The sequence below is a fragment of the Cryphonectria parasitica genome, assembly GCF_011745365.1.
Source record: "Cryphonectria parasitica EP155 unplaced genomic scaffold M406scaffold_1, whole genome shotgun sequence".
Taxonomy (NCBI): Eukaryota; Fungi; Ascomycota; class Sordariomycetes; order Diaporthales; family Cryphonectriaceae; genus Cryphonectria; species Cryphonectria parasitica.
The window spans coordinates 1,876,175-1,884,579 of record NW_024468909.1 but is presented as its reverse complement, the minus strand read 5'-3'; the positions used below and the strand labels follow the sequence as shown (position 1 = coordinate 1,884,579).

The following is an 8,405-nucleotide window of genomic DNA, read 5'->3' as shown; positions in this document are numbered from 1 at the left end:
TCCGGAGCATTCTCTCTCCATTGGTCGGCAAGCCCCCATCCAAGCACGCGCCTTTCCTCTGATGCAACACCTGCCCTGGTTATACGAGCTCTCTTCAAGTCGGAGGTCTGAGTTTCCATCTCCTGGAGGGAAAGGGGCCCCCTTCGAACTTGCTCGAGATGAGGTCGTTTGGGAGCCCAACTCTATGATGCCCTTTCGAAGAAGACCACCTCGGTGGCAAGACAGAGAGAAAGAGTTTCCCTAGGGTATGAAGGATTTCAGAACTGCTCTCGAAACATGTCCCCTCTCATTCCTTGATCTTGGCATGACAATGTGATGACCGTGACAGCTGGGGCAAACTTGACGACTTTGCTGCGCTGGGGCCTCTTGTTCTAGGCCACAAGGTCGACCGACATGAGCTCGTAAAAGTGTTTGTCGGTGGGCAGATGTGACGGTGTCCTCCGGTCACAGTGACAACGCCTCAGCTCGCTCCCCGTCATCGTGCTGCAAGTAACGTTTTGATTTCCTTCGACGCGTTGCATCTTCTCAAGCTCATTGACCACTGATCAGCGGTCACGTTTCTAGTCACGCGAGTCACCCTCCAATGGCTCATCCCTTCGTTGCCCGCCGTCTCCACCAAAGGAGGGGGAAGGGGGGGGGGGGTGGTTTGAGGCACCATTTGCTTCTCATTTCAAGCTTCTGGAGGTCGTCTAGACAGCAGACTGCCGATCCTCCTGGCTCTGGATGAACTATGCGACATGGCGACAACCTGAGACGATCACGTCTCCTCCTCCTTCTTGTCCTGCTCCTCCTCCTCCGCCGCCGCCGCCGCCGTCTCCTTCTGAGGCTGTCGCTAAGCCCGTGCGATTAGCAGCGATTTTGAGCACAGTCAAGGACTTCGTAATTCCAATACCCAAAACGACAGCCACCGTGCCTCGTGTTTTTTCTCTTTATTTCGCGGTTGTTTCGTTTCTTCAACCCCTTGCACGGCCTCCTACCCGTTGAGGCAGTCTCTCACCGACCATGCTGGAGCTAGGAGACGGGGCAAGCTGCCTCAAAGCATTTCATTTAGTCCCGATTGTTCACTAACTCGCTCTTCGTGGTCTCAGCTAGACGAGACTCCACCTCAAAGAGGCTGCACAATACGCAGCATTATAGGAGGCAGCCAGTGATCCGGCGTCGGCTGTTCTCGCCGCCACGGCCCGCTGCCAGCAAGCATCAGCTCAGCGGGCATCTCAGCCTTACCACCGATAAGCCGGCATTGAGCTTGCGACCAACCTGCCCTGTCCTGCCTCGCCCTGCCCTGCCATACCTGGACAGTGGATTGTGTCGGGCCTACTTTGACGAACTTGTAGTCAACAACAAGGATATGATGTGCGGCATGAATCTTTGTAAACTCGGCCGGCTGGCTAGTGGGAGCACCCTCGAAGGGCTTGCCCAGCCGAGGGTTCATCGACGAGGCTGTGCATAGATGTTGTGTCTCGATTTGGACTCGAGGGCTGTACGGCCCCATCGGGACAACATCCCCTTTCCCCCCCAGCTCTCTTTCTCTGTCAGGTCCAGATCCAAATCTTGGATGACTTTTTGATAAAATGGCCAATGGCTAGGTTTGGAATTTTGTTGATCTTCAGATATATCGTTCATCCAAGAATGCTGAGTTTACTTGAGACATGCTCTCAACCGGCGGGGGTGCGAAACCCCGGGAGAATTTTCATGGAAACACGCATCTTGAATCTAATTTTCCGCCTGAGTGTATCGAAATTGAAAACTTACGAGTATCTGCAGAGCAAGTAGTCGTGTGAGAGTGTCTCGAGAGGGAATAGTTCCGCCAATTTGAACGCGTGCGATTCGAAAGGCTATTCTTCTTCATGTACCACCACAGCGTGTATGTCTTTTCAGGATTATGGGACGGCGCATGAACTTGTAGCCTGTTTCTGTGTCCTTAGCTGGTGCACCTCGCTGAGCCTCTTCAAGTTGTTCGCCATGCTGCAGCAATCGATATCCTGATGTCGAACGCCGTTGACACGCTCTTAACATCAAACAAAAGAAACATCAAGACTGCGATCGTTCTCGCTTTGCTGCTGCCATGCACCGGAACTCCACATGCTCGACACGTGCGCCCTGCATTTGACGCCTTCATTATATATCCGAGGCTCGGACACAAGGCCGTACTATCTTGTACAACGGCCTCGGGATGATTCGCCGGGGTGGTCTTCCGGGTTAGAAGGCCGGACAAATCCACCACCGAGTCAATACGATACCTTATTGGGATTTCCAAGCTTGCACACAGAGCTTCAGTGAAGACCGGACCCCGTCCCATCAGGCCCTGCCTGCCTTCTGCAGCGAGGACCCACGAGTTCATTTTTTGACAAGGCTAAATCTTATCGTCTCCTCTCGTCCGTAAGGAGGACCACGCCGAGCTGTGGGCGACTTTTTGATAGTGTTCAGGAAGACGGATCCGCAAAAAGGGGACCACAGCACATGCATGCAGTGAAGGGTCCTTTAACCCGGGAATCTGTCACCCGCCAAGAACAACAGACTAAAACAAAGTCTGCGTCATTTTCTAGATCGGCCCTTTGCGGGCTATTGTTCAGCTTGGTATCCCAAAAGAACCGAAATTTCGACGAGTGGAAGAAAGGAAGGAAGAGAAAAAGAGAGCACTGGAGAGGTTCTCAAGCTCGAACTCTAAAGAAAGTCTTATGATATCTATTTTCTTTTCTTTTCCTTTCCCATGATGAAAGGAAGATATAAAACGTTGTCCGAGATATCTCCCAGGCGCTGGTCTCATTTTGCGCTTTGGGCAATCCAAGAATGAACCCGAAATTACTTGCGCTGGAGGAAGGCTTATCAGCTGGTAGACTTGCTTATCGTTCTTGTCATGCTGAAAAAAAGACAGTAGGAAGGAGGACCGGAAGGAAGAAAGAGGAGGAAAAAAAAAGACGCGCTTGTAGTCCCGCAGGCCCGCCTTCCCACCACCGCCCAGAACCGCACATCCTTGAAAATCCAGCGATTGATCCTCGACACCGCACCTACAGAAAGAAACCCTCGTCCTAATATTTTAGCATTACTTTTCGATTTCTCCTAAGTGTACATCTTCCTCTTACCGGCGTTCCTGCATCCTAGAAGCTCCTAAAAGGCGTCTGCGCCTCCCACCTCCCGTCCTCGCCTGAAGCTATGGCTTCCTCATCGCGAGCTCTTGGGCTGAGCAAGCTCGCGACCCGCCAGTCCGGCATCGCCCCTCGCCTGCTGCAGCACCAGCAGCAGTCTGTAGTAGTCGCATCTCGCCTCCTGAAACCTACAGCTCGACCTCTTACTACTACCACCTCCTCCTCCTCCTCTGCTGCCTACAGATCAACAGCCCTCAACGGCAGAATACGTCCTGTCGTCCTCCGCTCCCAACAACGCCAGTACTCTGATGCGCCTCCTCCCCCACCCAAGAAGAAGCCCGGGAAGCTGAGGAGGACGCTCAGGTGGACATGGCGCCTCGTGTACCTGTCCGTCCTGGGCACCTTCGCCTATGTCGGCTACGAGGTCTGGGAGCACAGAAACCCAGATGCCCAGGTCAACCCAGACCCCTCCAAGAAGACACTCGTGGTCCTTGGTAAGCTCCTTCTTCCTCTGCTCTGCGCTATGGCCCATTGGTGTCCATCTCTGACAATTCTCTCTCTCTTTGTGTAGGTACCGGCTGGGGTTCCGTTGCCCTCCTCAAGAAGCTCGATACCGAGAACTACAACGTCGTCGTCATCTCGCCGCGCAATTACTTCCTCTTCACGCCCCTCCTCCCCTCGTGCACTACCGGCACCATCGAGCACCGCTCCATCATGGAGCCCGTCCGCACGATTCTCCAGCAGAAGAAGGCCGCTGTCAAGTACTACGAAGCCGAGGCCACCTCGATCGACTCCGAGCGCAAGGTGGTGCGCATCAAGGACGAGTCCGAGATCAAGGGCAGTGTGTCCGAGACCGAGGTCCCCTATGACATGCTGGTGATTGGTGTGGGCGCCGAGAATGCCACTTTTGGCATCCCGGGCGTCCGTGAGAACGGCTGCTTCCTCAAGGAGATTGGTGATGCCCAGCGCATCCGCAAGAAGATCATGGACTGCGTCGAGACGGCCGCTTTCAAGGATCAGGATCCAGAGGAAATCAACAGGCTGCTGCACATGGTCGTCGTCGGCGGCGGCCCGACGGGTGTCGAGTTCGCCGGTGAGCTGCAGGACTTCTTCGAGCAGGACATCAAGCGGCTGATCCCGGACATCAGCGACCGCTTCAAGGTGACCCTGGTCGAGGCCCTGCCCAACGTGCTGCCCTCCTTCTCCAAGCAGCTGATCGACTACACCGAGAGCACCTTCAAGGAGGAGAAGATTGACATCCTGACCAAGACTATGGTCAAGAAGGTCTCGGAAAAGGCCATCGAGGCCGAGGCGGTCAAGCCCGACGGTAGCAAGGAGCGCGTCACCCTCCCCTACGGCCTCCTCGTCTGGGCTACCGGCAACGCGGTCCGCCCCATCGTGAAGGACCTGATGGGACACATTCCCGCACAAAAGGACTCGCGCCGCGGTCTCGCCGTCAACGAGTACCTGGTCGTGCAGGGCACCCGCGACATCTGGGCCGTGGGCGATTGCGCCGTGGCCGGCTATGCGCCCACCGCACAGGTGGCCTCCCAGGAGGGCAACTTCCTGGCCAAGCTGTTCAACAACATGGCCAAGACGGAGGCTCTCGAGCAGAACATCCGCGAGCTGTCCAGCACCCTCAACCTGAAGCCCGGCAACGCCGCCGAGGTGGCCCGCCAGATCGAGGACTACGAGCGCCAGCTGCGCCGCGTCAAGGATATCAAGCCGTTCCACTACTCGCACCAGGGCAGCCTGGCGTACATTGGCAGCGAGAAGGCCGTCGCCGATGTTGCATGGTTCAATGGCAACGTCGCCTCGGGTGGTACCTGGACCTACCTGTTCTGGAGGAGCGCCTACCTCTCCATGTGCTTCAGCAGTAAGTTTCTCACCCTCTCTTGCCACCCTTGGTCAGTCAGTAGTTGCTAACGTTAGTTTGAACAGCTCGAAACCGCCTCTTGGTGATGAATGACTGGGCCAAGTCCAAGCTCTTTGGACGTGATGTGTCCCGGGAGTAGAAACGGAAATAGACACAGTGGAGAAGAAAGCAAGAGAGAAAGCGCGAGAGAGAGAGAGAAGGCCAGTGATGGGTGCCGTTCGAGGGAAGATAATGTGTGCTTGATATTATCCCGTGTCTGGTTCGTTTCAGGCGTCATGCGGGAATAGGATGGGACAGGACAGAATAGACTTCTGGCACCGGGAGGTTGTTTATTTTCTTTAATCTCTCGATCCGGCAAAAACAGATCACAAGTACACGCACACAGCGCAAACACTATAGACATGGAGGATGCTGCTCATCCGGAATTCAGGAAAGGGGAGGGGCAGGCGGAGTTGATAGTCTCTGCTTGCGAGCGTGAGCACGTTGGATGGTTTGTGTTCAACATTTTGTATGGTCAGCATGTATGTACGGAGCACGTGACAATAACTACTCGATTTTTGGTGAAGAAAGACTTTTGGGAGTCAATTTCTCGTACGATGCAAGTTCACAAGGTAGGTTTGCTTGTCTCGTCACCGCCTTGACGGATCCCAAGTCTGGTACAATATGTAGTACTGGAGAAGAAGTCATCATGATTCTCTGTGCTTACACTTTGTTTTCATTCGTTTCACCTTGCACTCTTGGATATTCCATACTCAATGCAAGTAGTTCCATCGACGGTATATACACAAGCTGATTTTTCTTCTTCTTTGTACACATCTCAGCCACTCCTCCCAACATCCTCCCGATTTTCCATCACATTCTCTGCATCACCACCACACATACACACAATTTAAGAGTAGATGCAAGTAGGACAGAAAGTATCCTCGTTCGGGGTCTCAGCATACACATCCAGCCCATATGTCGAGTTGAGCGTCACAGAGCCAACAACGCCCGCGTCCTCGGTCCGGATCCACGTGTCGACGGCCAGGTCCTGGAGTGGCAGCTGCAGCTGGGCCTCCGTCACAAGGATCTGCCGCGAGCCTCGGATCCAATGGCCGTAGCCGCCGTAGCCTGTGTGCTGGCCGAAGCAGAGGTTGAGGCCGTTGCCTGGGAGGTTTAGGCTTGGGGTGGTGCCGTCCCATTTGTAGCACCAGGTGTCGCCTTGAAGTTTGAGGATGATGATGATGGTCGATAGTCAGTCAAAGGGGAGAAAGGAAAGAAAGGAAAATTAAGAGAAAGAGAGAGAGAAAGAGAGAGAGAAAGAGAGAGAGAAAGAGAGAGAGAAAGAGAGAGAGAAAGAGAGAGAGAAAGAGAGAGAGAAAGAGAGAGAGAAAGAGAGAGAGAAAGAGAGAGAGAAAGAGAGAGAGAAAGAGAGAGAGAGAGAGAGAGAGAGAGAGAGAGAGAGAGAGAGAGAGAGAGAGAGAGAAGAAGAAGAAGAAGAAGAAGAAGAAGAAGAAGAGAAGGGCTGGAAAAGGAGAAGGGAAAAGAATTCCTAAAAAGTCGAGACGAGGCTCACCATGATCATGACCCGAAAACACCCCCATCAACCCCTCCGTCTCAACCAAAGCCTCCATAAACGGCACATCCTGGCCCCCATAAGCACACCCGACCGTCCCATTCGCACACCACCCTTGACCCTGCGCCGCAAGAGGAACATCATCATTGACGCCAGGCTGGAACGCCGGGCTGACCCCGTCCTCCACCTGCAGGGCCTGCGCCGCCGCCACGGGGATGTGCACAAACGCCAGCGAGGGGATGACCCTGCCTTCCCAGGCTGCAGACAGCGCCTCGCGTGTCGAGCGGAACCACGCCACGACGCTCTCGTCGACCCAGCACGGCTGGGGCACCGTGTTGCCGTCGGCGTCGAGCTGCTGGTAGGACTGGCCGCCGCGGCTGTCAAAGAACCACAGGATCAGCGCGGGCATGCAGGAAGGGCCCTCGCCGGCGCCCGTCGCCCCGGTGCCGGCCTCGTCGACACAGCTGGACCCGTACACGGGGAGGTAGTAGTTTGTGATGCCTGCCTGCGGCTGCTGCTGGCCGTCTTCTCCGGCTACCATGTTCCCCGTGCGCGAGTTGGGCCAGAGGGACTCGCGCGCCCAGAGAGCCTGGCGGGACAGGTTGAAGTCGCTGTCGTGGTTGCCGTAGGTCGAGGCCCAGGTCAGGCCGCGGGCGACGAGGGGCGCGACGATCTCGTCGACGTAGGCGGTGGCGTTCTCGAGGAAGGCGTTGTTTCCTGTAATCAGGTCGCCGTTGAGCACGATCAGGTCTGGGTCCTCGGTGTCGAGGATGGTGTTCATGACCCTGACGGAGTTGATGTCTTGTTGTGGTCCCCAGCTGTCCCAGGCATCTTGTTTTTTTTTTTTTTTTTCGCCTTCTCATCAGCTTCTGTTTGTCTTGTGTTCTTGTAACAGATTCATTGGAGAGGGAGGGTTCAGGCCCTGGGGGGTTAAGTGCAATATGAAAAGAAGAAAAAAAGAGGGAAACAGATAGAGAGCGAGAAGAGAAATGACATGACTTACTCTCACCAAAGTGAAGATCTTCAAACACTGCAATCTGAAAAGTGCCATCGTCACGAAACTTCAGAGGGCCAAATGCTTCATTGGCGTTGTTGACGGTATCGCCTCTCTTTCCCAACGTTGCCTGCATAGAGGGGACAACAAGCAACAGCCAGAGAATGGGAAAGTTACTACAAGAAAGCAGGGCAGCCATCTTGTGGTGTTTGCGTGTGTGTTCAGGCAAGTCAAAGGAGGAGCAGGAGGTCAGTGGTACACTTATGCAATTGAAGACCACAATGACCAAGAGGAAACCTAGACGAAGGGATGGATGGATACATTTTCACTTGAAGGAGATCTAGACAATTTTATAGTTACTCTTTCCCTCCATGAGATGTGGAAAAGATGAGATTGAGAGCCTCCCTGAGAAGGATCTGAGGGTAAAGTCTCATATCTACTTACTCAAGCATATACACATACACGAGCGGTGGCTGGGAATGTTGGGAATGTAGGGCGGTTGCCGCCACCCACCACGAAAAGACCACACGTGCTCTCTTAAGGGAGACTTTTCGGTTGTAAGAAAGAAGAAAGAAAAAGGCCTCAGTAGAAATGTGCTGCACAATATGATAATCAAGATGTCAGACAATATATATGAAAGAGAAAAAGCGTGAGAGGAAAAGAGTGAGAAGAAATCAACAATGAGCGCTTTCTTACCAGATGAGGGGGGGTATCTGTGTGCTTTCTGTGCCAAAACAACCAAGACCAATACTGCAATGCAGAAACAGACAATTCAAAAACATTATCCAGAATACCGTCACCACACAAACCGTATGCTTCCGCACCTAATCATATACACTCCATCCCCTTCTATCTTCTTCATCAGCACTGATCGAGCAAGATAATGCAAGGAGC

General features: G+C 53.8%; 3 protein-coding genes across 3 annotated transcripts; 2 read left to right on the top strand and 1 right to left on the bottom strand.

Annotated features, from left to right (window-relative positions):
• Positions 1-3,153: 3,153 nt before the first annotated feature.
• M406DRAFT_325418 (alternative NADH-dehydrogenase) lies at positions 3,154-5,101 on the top strand (the record flags this gene model as incomplete). The annotated part of the gene is made up of 4 exons (XM_040919974.1): positions 3,154-3,242; positions 3,330-3,580; positions 3,658-4,962; positions 5,028-5,101. 4 exons carry the CDS (start codon positions 3,154-3,156, stop codon positions 5,099-5,101), a joined length of 1,719 nt encoding a protein of 572 aa, XP_040780898.1.
• Positions 5,102-5,851: 750 nt separating this feature from the next.
• Positions 5,852-7,647, bottom strand: M406DRAFT_35292 (uncharacterized protein; the record flags this gene model as incomplete). Its single annotated transcript, XM_040922721.1, has 4 exons — positions 5,852-6,162; positions 6,518-6,938; positions 6,978-7,348; positions 7,521-7,647. The coding sequence occupies 4 exons, from the start codon at positions 7,645-7,647 to the stop codon at positions 5,852-5,854; spliced, it is 1,230 nt and encodes a 409-aa protein (XP_040780897.1).
• Positions 7,648-8,191: 544 nt separating this feature from the next.
• On the top strand, positions 8,192-8,395 carry M406DRAFT_59091 (uncharacterized protein; the record flags this gene model as incomplete). Its single annotated transcript, XM_040924624.1, has 1 exon — positions 8,192-8,395. One exon carries the CDS (start codon positions 8,192-8,194, stop codon positions 8,393-8,395), a length of 204 nt encoding a protein of 67 aa, XP_040780896.1.
• Positions 8,396-8,405: the final 10 nt, after the last annotated feature.